Here is a 23,751-nt window from a genome sequence, read left to right as displayed (position 1 = left end):
TCAGACATGAAGAACTTGATCTCCAGGCCACCAGATGGACTTGTGATTTTACAACTAACAATCTGCTCCTTTTTAAATACCACGGGTCCTTGACTTTCTGGTGGTACAGTTAACCTTTAAAATGACTCTGAAGTACAGTGAGGTGTCTCTTCTCTCTCAAGAGCGGAAAAGATGAGTTTTTTTTTCTTTACTGGCGGTGATGCTAATTTATGACAGTTCGCTAAGCAATGGAAATCATGATGTAAGCAAGTCTCTGCAAGACAGAGATTCTGACAGAATACAGTCTTTATTTTTCCAAAGGATACTGGCTACTCTTAGAGGATCCAATTCCAAGAACAACTTCACTAAAGCAAGGGTTCTCTGCACTGCAGCTGAAATCAGTAGGCATGCAGATAGAAACTATCAACACTTAGGGGTTCTCTGAATCTGGACGTATAAATCAATTACAGTAGCCTATTTTCTGATAGGATAACAGTGTGAAAATAGGTGAACACCTTAAGCTTAGCTATTTATCAAAGTGATGACAGTATTATAAACTCTTCACTTTAGCGTTCAAATAATCTGATTTTTGTTACTCCAAAAGTTTCCAGACATTGGAGGAACAGTAAAGAACTTAAGATGAAGTTTGACTCCTGTTGAGCATTTATCATTGAATCTTCTTGCATTTTGAGAACTGCCTTTGTATTTGAAAATGTTTTTGAATAGTGACCCATAATAGAAAATTATCTATCAAAGACCCAAACAAATTCATACCTATCCGGCCATATTTACATCACCATTACTTTCCATCTGCTTCCTGGGCCCCTTTCTCCCTGTGACAACCTGTGGCTTTGCTCATACATCAAGAACAAACAAAAAGTCACAGAAAAAATCTTGATCTTTCTTATCAGTGATGATGAGTGTGAATTCTATTATAAAGGCTGAGAAATCTGAGCATGCTCGAAGTTGACAATAGCACTGGAATAGAACTAGATCTAGAGCTCTCTGTTAAGCAAATGTTAACAAGCCCTGGTTTCATTTAAAAACTCATAGCTCTGAGAATAAGGAAAAGACTAGACAAGTGAATAGACTGTCAAGATCATTAACACAGCATCCATTTTAACACCATCAATTCAATACCATCCATCCACCCAACATTCATTCATTCCAGTTTCCCATGCTTTGTCATTTCCTTAAATTAGAGCTTAATCTCCAATGCTTAAGATCTCTCCAAAGAATAAATAAAAGATGTACTGATACTTACTTTCCAGTAATAAACTGACTCCTGGATGGTGTGCAAATCGGCTGGACATAGTAGTTCTCCAGTTTAACTCCTTCAGCAGCGAGCTTGTCAAGAGTGGGCGTCTTTATCTCAGATCCGTGGTAGCCCACATCTCTAAATCCCTGGTCATCCGCAAGGATGAAAATGAGATGGGGCTGGGAGGTGGCGGCTGCTGTTGCGCTAGGCTCTTGTCTCTCCGCAGCTGGAGCTCCTAAGGCCCCTTCCTCCTCTTCCTCTAAACCATGGCCCCACGACAGGTAGCCATAGGTGAGGAGGCTGAGGACCCAGAAGCCTGCCAACGCTCCCATGGCTAGCATCTTCCCAGGGCAGATCCAGGCCTGCGGAGACGGGGGAGGCTGAGGCCCCGCTGCGCTCCTGGGGGCCATTCACTCGGGTGCGCACTCAGACTCCCAGCGCAGAAGCACGCACCCCGCGCCGCCGCCGGCGCACACATGCACGCGGAGCGGGATACCCCACGGACGGCGGAGGATCTCCACCTGGGAAGAAAGCCTGCGGGCCTCTCAGCCCTTCCCACTTCCAACAACTTTCCAGTCTTCTCAAAGTGATGGCTCAGCGGATCGGACGTCGGGGAAAGACGCACAGGAGTTGCTCTTCTCCATCAAACTTCACTTTATCCTCCTCCTCGCTCCCCAGAGCAACTTCCACAGAGAAAGTTAGTATCTCCGCCCCAAAGTTCTGGGGAAGTGGGGAAAAATCAAGTGAGGCATTGAGGCTTACGGGGGCGGAGACTCGTAGCGGCCGGAGCGCCCTGGACGCCGGGGAATTCTGGGCGTGCTGTGGGTGCCCCGGAGCCCCCAGGGCTGTAGGACCTTAGCTGGCCCGGCGCTCGCCACACCTGGAACGCTCAACCAAATCCGGCCTGTACATCTCGCTCTTACCCAGTTAGACGACTGGCGGCCCGGAGGAGCCCCGCTTCCCAGTCACCTTCTCCGCTTTGCCAGGGCGCTCCGCTTGTCCCCGTCCACTCCTAGACGTCTGCCGACTGCCCCGACGCGCAGCAGGCGGCAAAGTGAGAAAAAGGCCATTTCCTGATCTTGCTCCAGGGCGCACCACCCCCTTCGCCGGAACTTCAGGCGGCGACTCCCTCGCCGGGCCGCGGGGGCGCGTTGGGGGCCCGCGAGCGCTCCGGGCCCTGTGGCCCGTGGCAGCCCGGCCCGCTGGGGCTCCGCCGAGGGGCTGCGGGCTGCGTGCGTTCTTCGCCAACTCCCTCCCTCTCGCCAGGGAATCACTGAAAAAGCCGCACTTTCTACCTCAGCTCCCCCAGGAAGAGGGGGAGGGCTAGGGCCGGTGTCCAGGCTCGAGCTTTCCTTTTTCTTTTCCGGGAGGAGGGTGGGTGAGGGAGGGGAGGCTTCGCCAGAGCGAGAGCTGCGTGCGGCCGGAGCCTCACGGGATCCAGGAGCACCGGCCGGGGCGAGGGCGAGCCGGGCGCTTCTCTTCGCGGGTCTGCCGCGGAAGCGCGCTCTGACCCGTCCCGAAAGCTGCGCGGGCAAACTTTTTAGCTCCTGCAGGGAGGGAGAGACGGAAGAAGAGGTGTAACAGCCTCTCCTGCTTTTCCTTTACCAGTCCCTTTTTCTCCCTGCCCCCCTACCAGTCTTTCCTACTCTTTCTCCCTACGTTTGAAACAGTCGCGGCGACAACTTTTAATGTTGAATTTCTTCTCCCCACAGCTGGCCTTTACAGCCCGACTGCCTCAGGAGCTTCTCCTGACTTGAAGACAGCCAAACTTCCCTCTCCGAGGCGCTTCCCAAACTTCTGCACGGTGTCTTCAGCCCAGAACGTGGAGGCGCCTGGAGTTAGTACATTTCACCTCAGGACCGGTGAAGCCACTCTGCCTGCCTGCTGTGTCCATCCAGTAGTGGAGAGCAAAGGGAATTTCTGGTAGCTCTCTATTGAAAGGTAAGCAATGCTGAGAGCCACCGAGGTTTTTCTTCCTCCAAATCTATGCAGCAGCTTTTAACCAAATACCTACTGTGGGCTGGCAGGAACGCCAGATTCTCTCAAATGACCACAGCATGAATCCAGGTTTCATTTTGCTGTTCATGAATTCTCTCCTGCTGCTAAGGGTCTTTTTGTGGTCCCAAGCAAAACTTTGGTAAATGGAAAGTTAACAACTTTGAAACTTTTGAGGGTACAGATGCTAACATCTGTATGCTTTCTACCAGTCTTTGGCTATCTCTGAGGCCATTCTGGGTGGTCTGGACAGACAGATGGCCACTTTAAAAGACATGTTTGGAAACATAAATTTAGCAGTTCTCTGCATTATCATCTGTGTGAGAGAATACTAAATATTGAGGGATTGAAAAGCACTGAGAGGTTTGGCTCCCGGCTTCATAGGCCTAATGAAATGCTTGAGTAGAAGAGATGCAAGCACACATTCAGGTCAATCAAGTTACTTTAGTTGAAGGATAATCAATGACTTCTGGGGACATAGAACATACATGTGTCCATGTTGCTATGCAAGAAAGAGGTACATTTCCAAATTTCAAGCAAGAGTTAGAGAATTAAAAAGTCCACATTATGGACTCCAAATACTGATACACAGGCCTGTGCTTTATAATGTTTATACAGTACTGTATATCACTTTTCCTTCTTCACCAACCTTATAAGGTATCCTTCCATTTAAGAAATATTTGAAGAGCTGGGCCAAAGCTAAAGCCTAGGAATAGTGATGAACTAAATGAGAGACAGTGTCTGCTCCACTGGGACATACAGTGTCATAGGGAAGAAATATACTGATCAACCAATCACCCCTGAACTACAATTAACTATCTACAAGATAAAGTGTTCTGAAGAAAAGGCACACAATTCAAGGGAATTTTAAAACAAAAACCCCTGACTTTGAGTGGGTGTAGCTAGTTAGTGGGTAAAGGTGGCACAAAGAAGTAACCTTTAAAATGAGGGCATGGTATTTGATATCCTTTTAGTGCAGAAAATTTAGACGTAGAAATCTATCTGACATTATAGCCCGTGCTTTTCAGAAATACTCCTACAATGGGTTTTAAAATCTAGTCACAGGGGGCCGGTGCCGCGGCTCACTAGGCTAATCCTCCGCCTAGCAGCGCCGGCACACCGGGTTCTAGTCCGGTCGGGGCGCCGGATTCTGTCCCGGTTGCCCCTCTTCCAGGCCAGCCCTCTGCTGTGGCCAGGGAGTGCAGTGGAGGATGGCCCAGGTGCTTGGGCCCTGCACCCCATGGGAGACCAGGAAAAGCACCTGGCTCCTGGCTCCTGCCATCGGATCAGCGCGGTGCGCAGGCCGCAGCGCGCCAACCGCGGCGGCCATTGGAGGGTGAACCAACGGCAAAGGAAGACCTTTCTCTCTGTCTCTCTCTCTCACTGTCCACTCTGCCTGTCCAAAAAAAAAAAAAAAAAAAAAAAATCTAGTCACAGGGAACAGAGAGAGAAAGTAGCTGCAAGTTAGAATTCTAATCCCCATATAAGGCTGACAGACACTCAGTGTTTAGGATAGAAAGGCAAAACTCTGGCCCTCAAAAGTCATTTCTGGAGCTAATAATACTAACACTAGGAGGGACTAAGAACTATTTACAATTAGTAATAAGAGCTGTGAAACAAGAATGGTCATGCCACAGTAAAAAAAAAATATGAGATATGATTCAAGGAGGAAAATTAAGGTCAGCTGGGAGCCGCCCTACACATGGTAGGAGTTACTTCAACATAGCCAAAGAAGGCTAGGAGAATGAAATCAGATGCTTTTGAATGCTCTATGCTTTGTTGTATAGACACTGCAGTTATAAGTACATAAACTGTATTCTCATTATAGAATTGTATTTCCTGCACTCTAAGCAATGCTTTTTGTGTCTGTTTGAAGTCTTAAAGTCCTTCCGTAATGTTATAGTTATTTCTTGATTTCAGAATCAATATTTTGATGTTCAGGCATCACTTGCCCTTAAAAGATCCCATTCTGGATTTATTCCTCTTGGATATGCTCACATTACAAACAAACTCCCATAGTTGTGAAATACATAAGAATCAAGATACTATTTAATTCAGTAAAAAGAAGAAGAAAATGGAATTACCTAGGGATAAAATTTGAGTGATGAGAGCCTTCAAATGGGTTTAGGGGGTGGAACAGAGGCTATACCTTCAAATAAAATCAAAATTGGGGAAGAAGAAATGTAAGTTAAAGGGAAAGTATCTCAGGTGAAAGAAAAGAGTAGACCAATTGGCTGAAGACATGCTTGTGTTGAAAGTATTTAGAAATTATGTTAGGAAGTTTAAGTGACACCAGATATTAAAAGACTTTGACAAGATAATGAGCTGTAACTTGATCCTTGGAATATTAGAAGCAGTGACATGTTTTGTTTAGGACATAACATAGTAAAATATTTTATTGTCATTTCTGGGATGAGTTTATAAAGATAGAAGTTACAAATGCACTGCTTCTGTCCATTGAGGTTTGAAGAGTTGCAGTTTTACTGAGAATATTGAATGTATTGATTTTTTTAAAAAGATATATTTATTTATTTGAAAGGCAGAGTTAGAGAAAAAAACAGGGAAATTTTCCATTTACTGGTTCACTACCCAAAAGCCAGGAGCCGGGAGCTTCTTTCATGTCTTCCACATAGGTGCAGGGGCTCGAGCACTTGGGCTGTCTTCCACTGCTTTTCCCAGGCACATTAGCAGGGAGTTGGATTAGAAAGAGCATTTGAACCGGAGCCCATATGGGATGTCATTGTCACAGGTGGTGGCATAACCGATGGCCCCACATCTATTGAAGTTTTTTTTTTTTTTTTTACTAGAGCAAGACATGATGAGAAATGTGGGAAAAGAAATTCAAGGGTATTTTCAGAGAGAGGCATAAAGACTTGAATCACAGAACTACCACAATATAAAATTCATATAGCCATATAGGTCAGGGAACTCTGCTTTGGCTATGTTATTTAATGGAAGAGAGCATTCATCAAAAGTTTATGAAGAATTAACCCATTAGGGAAGAAAAGGGGAGATAAAAATTAAGAGATTCATATAGGACCTTGTTTAATTGGAAAATAGAAGAAAAGACTGCTGGGAAAAGACAGTTTTTTATGATCACTGTAAGAGAAGGACCACGCAAATAAGGCCTGGCAATGTCAAAGGAAAGACCTGGGATACTGGAGGCCCGGGGATTAAGGGTGGAGAAAATGATGTGATGAGTCCATCACTGAAGAGAAAGCTCAGAAAACCATTGATGAGCAGCGAAGAGGCTAAGTGGACAGCATTTCTTGGAAACATCCAGGTGAAACTGCACCACAGAATTGGAGTGCTGCCTTAATGGGGTTTCTTCCTGACACTCTCAAAACTGAAAAGACTCATGCTGTGCTTCACTGTGCCTTCCCCAAACTTCCCCACTGTCGCTCCCCCTCTTCATGGAGGAACGACACAGGACCCTGCGCTGTTCTTTTGTCTGCTCCGCCCTTCCCGGATTTGCTGCTGGTCCTTCCCTGGTTGGCTGCCGACCCCTCCACCTCCATGGAGGGGCGGTTCCCCCTGCCACTTTCCCCACTTCCGTGGGGGCCTGCTCTCTCGGGGGCTGCTCAGATGTTATCCGGATGTTCCTGGTGCATGTTGTCTCTCTCCTCCTTTATAGTCCTCTTCCACCGATCCCAACTCAGCTACCCACACACCGAGCATGCTGCTCTCCTCCAATCAGGAGCAGGATCAGCTCCTGCAGCTCATCAGTCAAGTTGGCAAGAGGCAGCTGCGTAGAAGTTGTTTACTCCTCTCCCAGCGCCATATTGTGGGAGAGCAGATGCATTGAATAAGTCTTAATTCCAGTAACTTAGTCTAGTCTAAGTTGCTCCCCACACCCCACCTCATGCTTGAATAATGGTGTTATATTTTTGTAAGTTTGTGTTTTCTTAGGAGAACTATGGAAGACACTGGCAGGAAGGCAGAGAGAACTCAGGGTGGGAAACAAGTCTTGCAACCTTGGGCATGTTCAGAAGAACTGAAAAACCTAAGCTGCAGAACCAAAGATAAGGGAGCATGACCAAAACTTAAACCCCAGAGCCCTTTCAGAGGGGTCTGTTATCAAGGAAATCCAGTGTTAAAACCCATTTTTCTAAGCTCTTCCATTAATGGCTTGGTCCTGAGCCCCTGTCATCAAAATTTGCCTCATCGGTACTTTCCTGTACTGACTTTCCCTGCTGGATCCCAGACTTCCCCCATACCCTGTCCCAACCTCCCATGGAAGAGACAGATCTTAGCCTAACCTCCTAGCTCCTTTGCTACCAAGCCACACACATAAAGCCTTTCTCTTCCCATCAGGCTGCTGTAACAGGTTGATTTTTGTGTGCTTAGGACAGAGGACCTACCTTGTTTGGTAGCAACCATAAAAGTGACATTTGCCACAGCCACCCCCACCCTGACAGTATGCATGGACTGAATTGCTCTAGCTTATTAACTATATACTCTAAAATTATTTTTTGAAAGGGGGTCCTTGTAAGATAACACACCTGCTACATTTTTCTCATGTCTTCTGAATAATATTTTCAACTAAACATACACTCAGGCAATTAAAAACTACAGCTAACTTTTAAATGTTTTTTAAAAATTGTGAAAGCAGCTGATCCTGGGATTTACAGACTATTAGATAGATTTATAACCCAATTGCTTCTCGACTGAGTTCATAAGCACATTCAATACTTAAAAATGAAGAAATGTCACCAAGTTTAAATTTATGGGCTAATAGTCTAAAATAGATGATTGTCTCAATGAAGTCATCTGGACATGAGCTCCTTGTAGTAAACTCCTTATTAAGCATTATCAACTTTTTAGTAGGCTGTGAAACCAAGGCTGCTTTGAGCATTAAATCATCACAAGAAAAAAACAAACTGAATAAAAACAAGTAGCTTGGATAACTAGCTGGTTTAGTAATTGTGAAGTTGAGGTCACTTCCTTTTTCTGAGAAGTTTCTATCGAATACAAGCTGTAATAATTTATAAAGAGAAGATGAAAGATGTGGTAGACATTAACAATTCAGCCATGTATCAGTGTAGCTGCCGCAAAAACTCAGGTTTTTGGCATTAGAAACCTGGAAAACTGGAACTGTCAAAGAAAAGACTTTTTTCCCATTTAATAAACAGACTTTCAGAGAAGTTTTATAATGGAAAAGCTGATCGTTTCAAAATCTTAAATTGGCCCCTACTGTTAAAATAGTAAATAAAACTCTCTCTCTCTCTCTCTCTCTATATATATATATATATATATAGACAATTTCCTGGTAGACTGTTAATTCCTATACTTGGATACCCATTAGAATCCCATCAGAATCTTTAAAAAGGAAATTTGCAGCTCTACCCAATATGTGACTCAAAATATCCATAGTCTTGGAATACTGATGTTACAAAAAGCTTTATGGGTGATTCTGTATTTATTGACTTCTGAAAACCACAAATTTAAAATCTGAAGCATCAGGAAATTTGATGGCCTTGTGGCATAGCCAATAAAGCCACCACCCACAATGCCAGCATCCCATATGGGTGCCATTTCAATACCCAGATGCTCCAATTCCAGTCCAGCTCCCTGCTAATGTGTCTAGAAGCACAGTGAAGGATGGCTCGAGTCCTTGGGCCCCTGTTACCCACATGGGAGACGTGGATGAAGTCCTGGCTCATGGCTTCAGTCTGGCCCAGCCCTGACTGTTGGAGCCATTTAGGGAGTGAACCAGCTAATAGGTGATCCCCACCCCCAACTCTGCCATTTAAATAAATAAATAAATCTTTTTTAAAAAGTTTGAATAGGATGGCTTAATGAGTGAGATCAGTGCCATTTCCCAAAACCAAGATAGGAATGATGACTTAAAAAGAAATGGGCAAGTCTGGCATTTGAACATCTGAAACACCTAAATTCTGGGTGAAAGTATAAAGCAGCCATGTTGAGATATAGCCAGGTAACTAGTATCAGGAAAGAAGGGAAAGGCTTTAAAGCCTAGGTGGGTAAATGCCACAGGCAACATTTTTGCAGGTATTGCTGGATTCAGATATGGGTTCAAACAGAAGAGCAGGGGAAGAGTTCAATGTCTAAATCCAACTTTTCCATGTGATGTCTTTGGGAAGATTCCCTGTATTCCCCCTGGAGCATGGAGCAGATATGGGAAGCAGTCGCATGACCTCTTGAGATTGAAGTGGGCTAATACTAATCTCAATAGAGGTAGACAGATGTGGACTCAAGGATCAAGGATAATCAATGAGATTATCTAATTGATGTCACATCCAGGTAGTAGTGGGAAAGTATATGAATGTGTAAGATATTTAGTAGTAAAATCAATAAAACTTCATGGTTAGAGAATAAGAATGATGGAGGAATAAAAGATTACAACTAGTTTCTGGTTTTAAGTAGCTGACTGAATAGGTGTGCCACTTGTAATGGTAGAAGTTGTAAAAGGCCTAGCAGATTTGGGGAATAGAAGAAATTTTACTTTGGTGCTATTCAATTATAAGTTTGTGAGGCATCCCAATGAAGGAGTGCAAAAGGTAGGTGGCTATATGGATCTGGACCTTAAGGAACAGAGAGAAATGGGAACTTAATTCGCCTCCATTATAGGGGTGCAAAATTTGCCAGGGAAATTTAGAGAACACAAATGACAGAGGGGTTTTGAAGAGAAAAATAAAGAAAAGGAAGATGCAGTGAGGTCCACAGGATACTGAAGAAGTAGCAAGAAAGGGGCTGGTTCGTGTTCTAGCTGCTCTGCTTCTGATCCAGCTCTCTGCTAACGTGCCTGGGACAGCAGCAGAGGATGGCCCAGGTCCTTGGCCCCTGCATCCACATAGGAGACCCAGATGAAGCTCCTGGCTCCTGGCTTTAGTCTGGCCCAGCCCTGGCCATTGAGTCCATTTGGGAAGTCAACCAGCAGATGGGAGATTCTCTCTCTCTCTCTCTCTCTCTCTCATTCGCTCTCATGTGTGTGTGCGCACTTGCTCTCGCTCTCTCTCAACTCTGCCTTTCAAGTAAATAAAATAAACCTTAAAAAAAGTTGCAAGAAAAACATAACTGCAAAGGCAGCAACATTTATTGAACATTATTCAGTATTGATATATTTGTAGAACTAAGCTAAGTGGTTCTACAACTACTATCTCAATGTTCTTCACAGCTATCCTATGCATGTAGGTACATGTAAGAAACAGCTTGGTTATACAAAGGGGTGGGAAAAAAGAAAAAGAACATCATAAGAGAACAGGATATGGAATGGCCCAGGATCAAGAACAATAGCACACCAAGAAATGAGTGAGTTAAGTATGAAGAGTGGGGAAGAGGACCAGTGAGGCACATAGCAGGTATTCGTTTATTAGGATAAGATATCTACCAATAGCTTACTAATCCTTTATTTTATCTATGAGCTCACCAACATTAACAAAGATAGAGCTCTAAAGTATCAAAGTACTGATGAAAAAAGTAGGCTTGAAAACAAGATGTTAACATTAAGTATATAAAAATATAATTTGCAAATAATATACCATTAGAATAAACTAGAGGAAGCATATATCATTTGTTAGTTAAAACAAATTAATATATATTTGCCTCATTTTTCTCACATGTTAAATAGGGATAATAACAGTGCATACTCTTGTAATATGGCACATTAATTACCTAATACTAAATATATTTAACAAACCAGCCCAAGCTCAATGGCTTAAAGCAACAATGATTTACTCTTACAAATCAGCATCCTATCATCTCTGCCCCAAATGCAAATATGCCCTCCAGGATTAAGAAAGACACAACTAATGTAAACCCTGAGCTTATTTTGCAAAGCAGCAACAAACTTCCCTGAGATTCACAGATAAAAATTGCTGAAAGCAGTCAGAACTATGGGTAGGCAAATGATGAATGGGCAGCTGACTACTGAATGAATTTATGATATCTGAACAAACAATTTATGAAGAACCATGACCTACACTGGCAGAAGAACCAAAAGTTTCCCTTTCTTTATTAATGAACAAATATCCATATCCCATCTATGCTCCTGAACTCCCTTTCCAGTATTTTTTGTAACATGTACAGAGAGTCAGATCTGAACATTGTTCCTTGATTGACTGCCCATTAACAAACTTTCTTTGCTCCAAAAACCAGGGGCTTGGAGTTTAGCTTTTTGATGGAGGTAGGCAAATGGACTCATCTTGGTTCCGTGACACAAGTATTTCCCATGTTCTCCTGGGATCAGCAAGACAGATAATACCTTCTTGTCATGGCAATGGTTGAAGTACAGTAGAGCAAGCCCAATGGAAGAAGCACATATCAAGACTTAGCTTATTTGCTTACACCCATGTGCTAATGCAAAACATGACCACACCCAAAGCCAGTGTACAGGAAATATAGAATTCCCAGAATGAGGCCATAGCAGAGCTGTGGATGACAGAAGGTGTAAAGAGTTGGGGTCATTAATTAAATCTACCACAGTTATTTTAAAAATTAAATGAGTTAACTTTTAAGTGGAACCTAGACCAGTTCTGGGTCCATTGTTTATATATCAATACATATCAATGTTTCTTTTAATTTTCCATTCTTGTTATCATTCTTTCTAACTTATAGTTTAAAATAATTCCAATCAAAACCTCAATCCAATGATGGTAATTCAGAATTAGGACTGATAATTTCTGTGAGAATCTCAAGAAGAAAAGTAGTAAGATGTCCCTGTCCTTACTACCTAGTAGAATGTAATATCATACAACTATAATATATTTTGAATATATAATGAATGAATATATATATTGAATATATAATGAAAGAAAAGGCCAAAAATGGACTGGAATATGTGTAAACAATATATGAGAAATAAACTCTTCAAAATCAAAGGGCAATGATGAAATTAATATATGGATAACCATGTAACTACCTGAAACATTTAATCTACACTTTATAGTTCATTTTAGAGAAAAAATACATTCAGTTAAAATTGGAGATTAAAAAAAAGAAATATTGAAATTAAAGAAACTTCAACAGAAAACTTAATAGACAGAAAGAAAAATTTAATCAGAAGTGTCGCTCCCCGTCTTCGTGGAGGAACGACACAGGACCCTGCGCTGTTCTATCGTCTGCTCGGCCCTCCCCGGGTTTGCTGCTGGTTCTTCCCGGGTTAGCTACTATCCCTTCCACCTCTGTGGAAGGGCAGTTCCCCCTGGCCACATTCCCCACTTCCGCAGGGGAGCGGCACACCGCCGGCCGGCTCTCTCGGGGGCTGCACAGGTGTTCCCCTTAGATGTTCCCCTTAAATGTTCCTGGTGCATGTTGTCTCTCTCCTCCTTTATAGTCCTCCTCTGCCAATCCCAACTCGGCTGCCCACACGCCGAGTACGCTGCTCTCCTCCAATCAGGAGCAAGTCCCACAGTTTATTGGCTGAACTGGAGGCAGCTGTGCAGAAGCTGTTTACTTCTCTCCCAGCGCCATATTGTGGGAGAGCAGATGCATAGAATAAGTCTTAATTCCAGTAACTCAGTCCAGTCCGGGCTGCTCCCCACAAGAAGCACCAAGATTCAGTCCTGCGGTTGTCCAATGAGATGTGCTAGAAAAAAATGCTAATTTTCAAAAGAGAGTATTAATAACCAATTGAAAAACTCTTAAAATTCTTGCCTCTCAGTGGAGGATGGCCCAAGTGCTTGGGCCTCACACCCACATGGGAGACCAGGAAGAAGCACCTGGCTCCTGGCCTCGGCTGTAGCGGCCATTTGGGGAGTGAACCAACGGAAGGAAGACCTTTCTCTCTCCCTCTCTCTCTTCTCTCTCTTCTCTCTCTCTCTCTCTCACTGTCTATAACTCTACCTGTCAAAAAAATTCTTGCCCTTAATAAGGTACTAAAGGAATCAGAGTGTATGGAAGTTGGAGAGGATTTGTGAAGAGATGTTTTTAAAACAGCCATTGATGTGCACAGAGTAGCACTCTACCTATCTACATGGCCCAAGGTTGGGGTGCTGATCGGAAATTCAAGGTGCCTGATGTCTGGTTGTTTCCTGGGAATGCCTCAGGGTTAAATGCTGATGAGCCAAAGAAAGAAAGGAAGTTAAGGAAGCTGGCCAACATCTCATGATTTTATGAGGGCAGAGTATTCTGAAGTGTTTTGAGAGAACCAGGTATGAACCATGTGTGAAAGAAGCTGGCCTATGTTATCTTCAGTCCTGCACAGGTGAACCTTCTGCAGGCTCAGACAGACTTTTCAAAAGGAAATGGAGATAGTTCACCTCTTTGAGGGGTTGACTCAAGGGAATATGCAGCCGGCGCCACGGCTCACTTGGCTAATCCTCCGCCTGCGGTGCCAGCACCCCCGGTTCTAGTCCTGGTTGGGGCGTCGGATTCTGTCCCGGTTGCCCCTCTTCCAGTCCAGCTCCCTGCTGTGGCCCGGGAGGCAGTGGAGGATGGCCCAAGTGCCTGGGTCCTGCACCTGCATGGGAGACCAGGATGAAGCAGCAGGCTCCTGGCTTGGATCGGTGCAGCGCCGGCTGTGGTGGCCACTTGCGGGGTGAACCAACAGAAAAGGAAGACCTTTCTCTCTGTCTCTCTCTCTCTAACTCTGCCTGTCTAAATAAATAAATAAATATTTTTTTTAAAAAAAAGGCGGCCATTGGAGGGTGAACCAGTGGCAAAGGAAGACCTTTCTCTCTGTCTCTCTCTCTCTCACTGTCCACTCTACCTGTCAAAAAAAAAAAAAAAAAGGAATATGCTTACAGCTGCCTATTCCTATTTCAGCAAAGCTGCAGATAGATCCTCAAGCTCTGTGGAAATGCTATATAAGAAAATGTCAGCTTGAACTCTCACCAGACTCAGAGAGCATCATAATGGTCATTTGAGAATTTGTAAGACACCTTACCTTTTTTCCCTAACTGCACAATAATTGATCCTGGAGGAGTAGGTGTTGAGGTGAACAAGCTGGAGCAGGAGGAGGAATCATACTAAGCAGCCACACAGAGGGCTTCTCTAGATTTCCAGACTGAAGTAGTGCTGATCTGTGGAAAGGACAAAAGATTTGCTCTAACCAGAGTCCAGAGTTTTCATGATTTTATCTTATTGGGCATCCTATTCATGAATTGAGATAGGTTTTGTGACCTACAGTGACCTCAACACGAGGCTGAGAATGAGTCCAAAAGTCTCAGAGGCAAGAGGAATTCAGCCAACAGATTTGAGAGAGACGTAAGAAATAAAACCAAAGTTACTTGAATCACTGATTGTACTTGTTCAATGTAATAGTTTGATATAAAATTATCAGGTGTATGAAAACTAATTATAAAACTAAACCTGAAAAGGGAAAATAAAATGGAAAGATATATCCATTAATAAAGCAAGCCAATGTAAAGCAAGCAAGCAATATGCATTTCATAGAAAGTTTCATTCAAATTTATGGGAAAAATATCTTGACCATGACTAACAAACATGCTGTACAGTCTGGATAAACAATGGAATGGAAGTAGTTTCAAATAAAGTAAAAATAGTTACCTTGTTAGTAATGAAAGAAGTATAAAGAAGCAAACATATATTTACATGTATTATAGTGCTAAGATTAATGGTACAGGACATGTAAATTGGTAAGATTAGAGTAAAATGACTAATTTGATGATAGCATTGGTTTAATATCTCTTGTAAAAACAATGCAGCAATACTCACAAAGAATTCAAACTTCCACCCATTATCAGAGTAAAACTGTTATTTGATATTTACCCCAAGAAAATAATTCAGCAGAATAAAAAAAAATGTATTTTCATGAAAGTCACCATGGTAGCATTATGTTTAGCAGAAAATGTGGTAATAGGCTCAATATTAAATAATAGGAAAATGGATTAGATAAATTATAGAGCATCAATGCAATGACTGTTAGAAATGATCATCTTGAATATAGTAAAGAAACAAAATATGCCTATAACATAATGCATAGGAAAAATGAAAAGGAAATATTTTGTATATCAGAACTATCACTACATAAAAATATATATAGTAACTATATAACATATATATCATAAAGTTTACATATATTTTATATATAGTTTCAAAATGATAATTTTGAATAGCTGGATAAAGACAGTGGTAAAAAGAAGAGAACATGATGAGAAAATAAAGAAGAAAAAACAAAATTAACTCATGGGAATAAAGACTATTTCACGGGACACAAGGAAAAGGGAAGCCTGGGAGTTCCAAATCTGATGTGATTTAATGGCCTGGCTCTTTCATCTCCTTGTGATTTAGGGCAATTCACTTAACTTTTCTGAGCTTCAGTGACCTGAAGTAAGTATAAAGAATTAGATAAATTCCAGCCCTAAAATTATATCCTCTGTTTCCTGCCTGTTTCCTTAATAAAAGAAAGTTCAGGATTTCTAGGGCAGAAGTCAGTTGGATGCCGGCTACAGTGAAATCAGAGATTTCAAACAGAAGCCAACTAGAGGACTTTGTGTCTTTCAAAGACTGCCACACTATCTTCTTATGGTGAAATTGCATATAAATATTTATATATATATACATATATATTCACTGTAGTTCACATATATTTTGTGTGAAAATAATATTCAAATTTTATATACATATATATCAGTTATTTTCTTAGTTGAATAAAAGTATTTTTAAAGATTAGCTTCAAATTCCAATTCTGCTGTCAAACTACAAGCTCTTTGAGTTTCAATTTGTTTAACTATCAAGACGGTAAAGAGTATCTTCCTTACGTACTTTTACAGGGCTGTTTTAAGAATCAAGTTGACCTAACATACAAGACAATGTTTTTGTAACCGTCAAGCATCCTATTAAATTTTTGATTTTTCCCAATTCTCTCCACTTCCCTGACTTCAGAAAACTTGCCTGTGGGACCCCTGAGAAAATGAGTGATTCAGTTTTCTTTCAAAGAGTGAGTAGAAACTCTAAACCTAAAGAAAAGTATTTGTGGAATAGTCTTGTTCACTTTCCACATAAACATAACCAACCAAAGGGAACCTGTAGTGAAAATCGTTTCAGAATCATAGCCTTCTATTAGAAACATCCTAGTTAGGCCTGTCCCTAAAGTTGCAGGCTGGTTGCATTTTAAAAAATAGTGGCCTATGTGCCACATAAATAATAGTTACAAATCAAGCTAACACATTATTTAAAAAAAATTATGGTAGCCAGCATTGTGTAATGGATAAAGCCACTGCCTGCAATGCCGGCATCCCAGCTGCTCTACTTCCAGTCCAGCTCTCTGCTAATCTGCTTGGGAAAGCAGCAGCAATGGCCCAAGTGCTTGGGTCCCTGCACCCATGTGGAAGACCCAGATGAAGCTCCTGGCTCCTGGCTTCCCTCTGGCTCAGACCTGGCTGTTGCAGCCATTTGGAGAGTAAATCAGTAGATGGAAGACATTCTCTCTCTCTCTCTCTTTCTGTAACTCTGCCTTTCAAGTGAATAAAATAAATCTTAAAAAATACGTATTATTTTAATATCACTGATCTCATAAAACTGTGAGTCACAGTTACATGTTGGTTTACCTCTGAAACTGCTTCTTCTAAAACTGTCAACTGTGGGTTCTAATAGAGAAGAGGAAGAAAAGGAAGAGAAGAGGGAGGACCAGAGTCAGAATTCTTAAGTAATGAAAAGAATTGGCACCCATCTTAAGATACTATTTCACTGTAAGTATAAAGAAATACAGCTAAATAATTTTTCCATTATGTTTTTTTTTTTTCCTGTGAAACATCAAATTTGATTCTCTCCTCCAACATTTATACGTGTATACTGTCTTGTCTTGCTGTGCTTGTGGCTTAGCACCCTGTATAAAGTGGTTATAAAATCTGCCACGCTCTGCATGCTGCCCCTTTGCAAAGCTCCTCTCATCAAGAAATGGAGTTTATTTTCCCCCTCCTGAGTCTGGGCTTGCTCATGTGAATGACTTTGACCAATGGGCTATAAGCAGACTTGCAAGTAGAGGCTTAGAAAGTGTTTGCATGAAGTTATTTGGCCTTTATCTTTCTGTTTTTCAGAACCCTGAGGCCATTGTAGAGGGTTATCTAATGGAGGATTAGGGGCAAGGTAAAGCAGAGATGAGCTGTTCCTTGTCCTAGAGAGGAGGCCTGTGAGGCCTACCCAGTTGAGTGATGGGTATGGGCTATGAATGAGGCCATCTTAGACCTTTAGGCCCAGATGTGCACTGAGTGGAAGCAGAAATCTGTTAAGATGGCCCAGGCCAGAAGGGTGCCCAGTTCATCCACAGAATCACAAGTATTTAATGAAGTGATTGTTCTGTTCTGTTCGGTTTGGGTGTAGTTTTTGTTGTTGTTGTTTGGTGGTAGTTGTTTTGCAGCATCAATCTTCATGCCAAATAGGAAGCTTGGCTCTCCCTGTACTCAAGAAAATGTCAGCATTAGTGGAGCTCTTCTTAACGGAGAGGCAGCTGACATGAGAAAAGAAAGGCCAACCGGAAGATTCCAGGGACCTGGGAGAGGTGGAAGTAGGAAGTAGCATGGCTTCCTTGAGAGGAGATGCAAAACTAGAGGGACTTGTCAGACAAATGAAAAGCATGCCCAGAGAAAAAGCCTTCTGGGAATATAAGTCATGGACATGATGATTTTATTTTTTCAGGAAGTTTGTTCTTACCTTTACCTTTTTCTATAATAAAAAACGTTCTTTTTGGAATAGGTTCTTTTAATATGCCGTACACAGAGATTCAGCCTACCTCTGGTGCATTGTGAATAACAGGTGAAGATTTGTGGAAAAGAAGGGAATTAAACAGTTTATTTGAAAGCGTTACATAGAGAGGGGGAGACAGATCAAGAGAGAGAGAGAGAGAGAATATTTTCCATCCTCTTGTTCACTCGCCAGATGGCTGCAATGACCAGCGCTGGGTCAGGCTGAATCCAGGAGCCAGGAGCTTCTTCCAGGTCTCCCACATGAGTTCAAGGGCCCAAAAACTTAAGCCATCTGCTGCTGCTTTCCCAAGTCATTAGCAGGGAGCTGGATTGGATGTGGAGTAGCGAGGACATGAACCAGTGCCTACATGGGATACAGGCATTACAGGCAGTGGCTTTCCCTGCTATGCCACAGCACCGGTCCCAAGGACTTCAATGCATTCTTTTCCATTAGGATATTTCAAGATTTTTTTAAAAAAATTTTATTTAAGGTATGCCAATTTCATGTATTTCATATATATAGATTTAGAAGCATAGTGATACTTCCCACCCTAACCTCCCACCTGCTCATGCTTCCACTTTCCTCCTCTTTCCTCTCCTACATCCTCTTAATTTTTACAACAATCTACTTTCTTTACTTTATACCCACAAGATTAACCCTACACTAAGTAAAAAGTTCAAAAGTTGTAAGAAAAAAAGTACTGTTCCTCAACAGTAAAGAGCTGTAAACAATCATCGAAGCTCAGAATGTCAATTTCACTTCTATGCATTACAACTAAATATAAACTACTCTTTTGAAGAAAAATAGGACAGTTTTTCTAAAGACTGGGTTCTCTCATGAAAAAAAGTCCTGGAAGACGTTGGGAGGAATTATAGGCCATATATTCGCTAATTGTCATCATCTAAAGGGAGAACAGAGTTTTCATATCTTTAAGATATGAGGCAGCTTCTTCTGGCCTCTGCAGAATCCAGGAGATAGAGGTCCTATCTGCTTTGTTGATTCCCCCATCCCTTTTTTTAAAAATTTTATTTAAGTTATACAAGTTTCATGTATTTCATATACACAGGTTTAGGAACACAGGATATCTCAGGATTAATAGATGCATATTGTTCACTTATTCTCCACTAAAATTATTTCATATAATTTTTATTTGGGCTATAAGCACTATACTATCTTCACAAAATAGTGTGAAGCCTTTTTTTTTTTTTTTTCCTGTCACCAGAGAACATTAATTGGGTCTGAAGAATAAGATGACATTGTGAAAGCTTCATTTGCAGAAACTGGAAGGATATGGTGTGCTCTTTGTACCTCAAACTTATTGAGTGGCTTCATGGTGCCAGCTCCAGTTCTTTGTGCTGTGTGGGTGTTCATGAATTTAGTCCTTGAATTTGCCCCATAGGTGGTAGTGTCTTTGTCTCCATGGTACAGTTAAGGCATCCGAGCCAGAAGGAAGGGAAGTAATTAGTAGCACAGTGAATAGATTGGAACGGGGATTTGAACCTAGTCAGATTGTTTCCTAAGTCCTCAATGAAGCCAACAGACTTGTAGGACTTGATATTTCAGGAATTTTGCTAAGGTTTTTACCAGTAAAAGTCCATTAATTCTCATGATTTCTCTCTTAGGTGCTACTGCTATCTGTGTTGTTTAACAGGTACTCAAAATAGGCTGCTAGTTCTGTGTCCTTCCCTTTTCTTTGGCTCTCATTCCCACTTCAGCAGTCTCTGTGTCTGGTGCTGCACTGACTCTAAGAGGGTTTACCTTCCAGAGCGGCACCTTCACTCTTGTACCTGAGCTGCCTGGTCCCTCCTGGTGTCTGGCTTGGGCTCCATGCTCCCTGGTGACAGAGCCTGTCCCTTTTGGAAATCTACAGGCCAAGCCAAGTCTAACTGGACTGCATTTGTGTATCATGGAAAGACCTCACCCAGACCTCATTAAACCAGGAAACAGCTGGTAACATTTAAAATGAATCTGCTTCACAGATAAATAAAGGCAGGTTTTGGTTTGTTACTTTCTCAAGGTCACAGAGCAAATCAGTGCCTAATGGACAGTGAAAGTAAAAGCCTCTTACCTCTTCTTTCAAGCTTTCTTCTTTTTCTGTAAAAAATTTTCCTCATTTTATTTCAGTGGGAGAGAAACAGACAGAGACAGAGGGGCATCTACCATCCCTTGATACACTCCCTCAAAGCTTGCAATAGCTGTAATTGGGCCAAACCCAACATAGGAGCTAATAATTCCATATGGGTCTCCCACACGGGTGGCAGGGACCTAAGTATTTGAGCCATCACCAGCTGCCTCCCGGGGTGAGCATTAGGAGGAAGCTGGAGTCAGGAACAGAGCAGGGACTTGAAGGAATCCAGGCACTCTGATAGGGGATGTAGGCATCTTCCCCGCTGTACCAAATACCTGCCCTGAACTTTCGTTTTCAATACGTCATGCCTCTTCATTATTACTTTTAAGTCTGTATTTTAATTTTTGTTTATATATTAAATGCCAAAAGATGTTAATTTAGAAAAAAACGTTTAAAAACAGAATTCTATGAGTAAATTACCACTGAAGTCAAATCTGATACTTAGTTCAGAAAGAATTTAATTTTTGAAAACTAGATTGAATTGCCTGAGTATGCTTTTGTGTTAGATGAAAGCCTTAATGAGTCCCTCCTCCTTGCACAGTCCCCCATCCCAGCCTCCTGCAAAGCGCTTGATTTTAAATCACTGGGACCATTGAAACACTGCTTAAACTGTTGCTTTGCAACACTGGAACGAACACAGATGTTTTGAATATTTCTTGTCCAAAACAGGGAATGCCAATTTTTCTGATAAGGTTTTAAGAAGTACTTTTAAAGCAGCATTTTACTTTAAAAATGTAGTCAGTTTTGTATTAAAATAATACTATGAGGAATATGTTAGGTACTTCATTGATTTAAATGTTACAACAATTGATAGAATTTGCTTTTGATAGCAATGATACAACTCATAAAAATGAGATTTTATAAATGTTTCCTCTCAAGATTATCTTGTGTTTTCTTGTCACAGTAAATAAGAACACAGATTTTCTGCAGATGTTTCTATTCCAATGTTGAATATTCTGAGCCAAAAGCTGATTTAAGTTTAACTAAAGCTATCCACTCTTAAAAACCCTTGGAAATAAATTGAATGTATTTTTTTTCAATTTCTTTCAGTCTCTTGTCATGTGGAAAAGTTATGCAATTTTTTGTATGAATTAATTTAAGGAACCTGTAATTTTTTTACAATGATATGAAAATAGTTTTAGAAAAAAATTGCATGCAAACATGCATTTAATAATTGAGTATCTTTTTGTAATCATCCAATTAATTCATACATATTCATTCAAATAAAATAACAAAGATCACATGTGTACAACTTGTGCAGTAGAGATAGAAGCTTTTCATATTCACAAATAATTAAGTAGAAAATTATTACTTTAGTTAGTTACTCTTTCTCCCTCTGTTGTAAACTTTGTTGATGTTTCAAGTGAAAGAATGGCTTGCTTACATTCATCTTGTAAAGTAGCAAAAGGCAAAATGCAATGAAAGGAAGTAAATTCTTTGTAAAGCTAGAAACCTCCTTAATTTAAGAATGGTTGTAGAGTAAGCAAATCATATTGTTACAAATGATTCTAGATTAAATATGATAGTTATTGGAGAAGTAATAGAATTTTGGATAGTATATAGACACAAATAAAGATATAAAAAAGTTGAAAGAGGTATCTCACTGCACATTTTTAAATGTTTAATTAAGTCACTTACAAAAGCTCAAAGTTTTCTCATACAATTATAACTTTAACTTTTGCATACAATTCCCAATAGCTAAAATTTTAAGCCACTGTTATTTTCTGGGAATAATCAGAGGTGTTCACTATGGAGAAGTAGATTTGTATTGTGACTTTTTTTTTTTTTTTGACAGGCAGAGTGGACAGTGAATTATTTTAAGGACTCATGTTGTTGACCTAATGCTTTGATTTAGAAATAAGAATCTGAATCTGATCCTGATCCAACTGGTTACTGTGTTTGAAGCCAATGACCTGAGCAGTTTTTTTTTTAAAGATTTTTATTTGTTTATTTGAGAGGTAGAGTTACAGAGAGAGGAAGAGACAGAGAGAAAGGTCTTCCATCTGCTGTTTCACTCCCCAAATGGCTGCAAGAGCCAGGAACCAGGAGCTTCTTCCAGGTCTCCCATGTGGATGCAGGAACCCAAGGACTTGAGCCATCTTCCACTGCTTTCCCAGGCTGTAACAGAGACCTGGTTCAGAAGAGCAGCCGGTGCCCATATGGGAATCCAGCACTAATGGCAGAGGCTTAGCATGAAACATCACAGCACCTGCCCCTGAGCAAGTTTTAACAAAGGTATTTGCTTGCTACCCACTCAGACCCTACTGCAGTTAAAACATGCATGAAAAGAATACAAAATTTAACAACAGAAGTCTATGAACATAGAGAAATTGCCTGAACATTTGCTAGCTTATATGCTTTCCAATACCAAAGTTAAGATTTCTTTTATAGAGTTCAGAAATGTGCCAATAAAAATGAGGTTTCATCTATGTACATTTTTAATAAACCTAATATAAAAAAGTAAGTTCCCTTCCAAAATGACATGACAGTGTTTTTTTGCTGCTTACTCTTGTATATTCTTCCAATTAATTTCCTGATTCAGCAATTTTGTATATGAAGTCACATATCTAAAAAGTATGGGTTCTGTCCTCCTTCTACCCTGTGTTCTTTATTTAGGAATATTTATTTCCAGGTCCAACACTGTGGAGCTGCAGGTTAAAGCCCTGGCCTGCAGCACCAGCATCCATATGGGTGTCAGTTCAAGTACCAACCCTTCCACTTCTGATCCAGCTGCCTCCTAATGCACCTGGGAAGGCATTGGAGAATGGCCCAATTTCTTGGGCCCCTGCACTCACATGGGAAACCTGGAAGAAGCTCCTGGCTCCTGGCTCCTGGCTTCAGATCAGCACAGCTCCAGCCATTGTGGCCATTTGGAGAGTGAACCAGTGGGTTGAAGACCTCTCTCTCTCTCTGTATCTACCACTCTCTGTAACTCTTTCAAATAAATAAAATAAATCTTTAAAAATATATTTATTTCCATTTGTAACATACAGGCATTTGATTAATTCCCACCTCCGAAACACATATACACATTAGAGACTAGATGGCTGTCTGTTTATCATTCAAAACTCAGGGCCTGACACATGCCTGATCTGTAGTAAGTGCTTAATAAATATTAGGTGAATGCAAATGGACCATGGAAATCGATACTAATGGAACAGAGTCCTCTCTACTTTGTATCTAATTATCTTTAGTGAATATGAAAATCCTGGAGTATCTCACATTGCTTCTAAAAATGGCTGACTGAACAAGCCCCTCTCCCACCTTAGGAAATGAGAGATTGGGAAACTTTGATGCTGCTGCTGCTATATTCCATCAAATATCTGGCAGAAAAATAATTGCTGTTGCTTTTCATAGGTACATAAAATAACTCTTACATCCATTAATTTATTTATCCTTCTGTTCAATTAATATTTAAGAGTATGTCATAACCAGCTTTTAAAATTGAGGAAAATGGAGTTTTGACTATTTAAGTCTATTTTAGCCACTGGCCATACTGCCACATAATACAGTGTAAGACTGGCCCTCAACCCATGTCTGTTGCTGAAAACTGTCTTTACCCAGAAGGTTGCAATGCTTTTCCAGAAAGGATGGTTTGAGCAATTAATGTTCTATTGACTGGTCCAGTTCTTCCCTCCTTAGATATATGGCATTCAGTTGAAAAAACTAAACCCACTATTTCAGATCCCAAGTTATTAGGCCCAGTTGTCAACAGAAATTGATAAGAAGCTAAGCGTGACCCAAACAAGGTTTATTGGGGGCTTATGCTCAAACACAAAGGAGC

The 23,751-nt window shown here is 41.1% G+C and overlaps 2 protein-coding genes across 2 annotated transcripts in view; one reads left to right on the top strand and one right to left on the bottom strand.

The window, feature by feature from the left end:
* The window catches only part of ARSJ (arylsulfatase family member J), a 103,400-nt gene extending 101,380 nt beyond the window's left edge, over window positions 1-2,020 (bottom strand). The window contains exon 1 of the mRNA XM_002717173.6: window positions 1,244-2,020. Coding sequence (XP_002717219.3) covers window positions 1,244-1,647 — 404 coding nt within the window. The 5' untranslated portion in view covers window positions 1,648-2,020. The remainder of the gene's footprint in view (window positions 1-1,243) is intronic.
* On the top strand, window positions 1,827-22,934 carry LOC149125065 (uncharacterized). Its single transcript, XM_089301777.1, has 4 exons — window positions 1,827-1,934; window positions 2,018-2,291; window positions 2,950-3,178; window positions 22,600-22,934. Exons 1-3 carry the CDS (start codon window positions 1,827-1,829, stop codon window positions 3,162-3,164), a joined length of 597 nt encoding a protein of 198 aa, XP_089157903.1. The 3' UTR covers window positions 3,165-3,178; window positions 22,600-22,934.
* The last annotated feature ends 817 nt before the right edge of the window (window positions 22,935-23,751 follow it).

Source organism: Oryctolagus cuniculus, chromosome 8 (assembly GCF_051225735.1).
Source record: "Oryctolagus cuniculus isolate XC-2025 breed Fujian yellow rabbit chromosome 8, ASM5122573v1, whole genome shotgun sequence".
Taxonomy (NCBI): domain Eukaryota; kingdom Metazoa; phylum Chordata; class Mammalia; order Lagomorpha; family Leporidae; genus Oryctolagus; species Oryctolagus cuniculus.
Note: the sequence above shows the minus strand (reverse complement) of the source record. Positions and strands in the feature narration are given on the sequence as shown.

What these genes read in the sequence shown, in the direction of transcription:
- LOC149125065 (XM_089301777.1), top strand. Translation starts at nt 1,827, where the DNA reads ATGGCTCAGCGGATCGGACGTCGGGGAAAGACGCACAGGAGTTGCTCT. An exon ending in GAGCAACTTCCACAGAGAAA is followed by an intron (nt 1,935 to 2,017) that starts GTTAGTATCTCC and finishes GGAGACTCGTAG; the next exon opens with CGGCCGGAGCGCCCTGGACG. An exon ending in GACGCGCAGCAGGCGGCAAA is followed by an intron (nt 2,292 to 2,949) that starts GTGAGAAAAAGG and finishes TTCTCCCCACAG; the next exon opens with CTGGCCTTTACAGCCCGACT.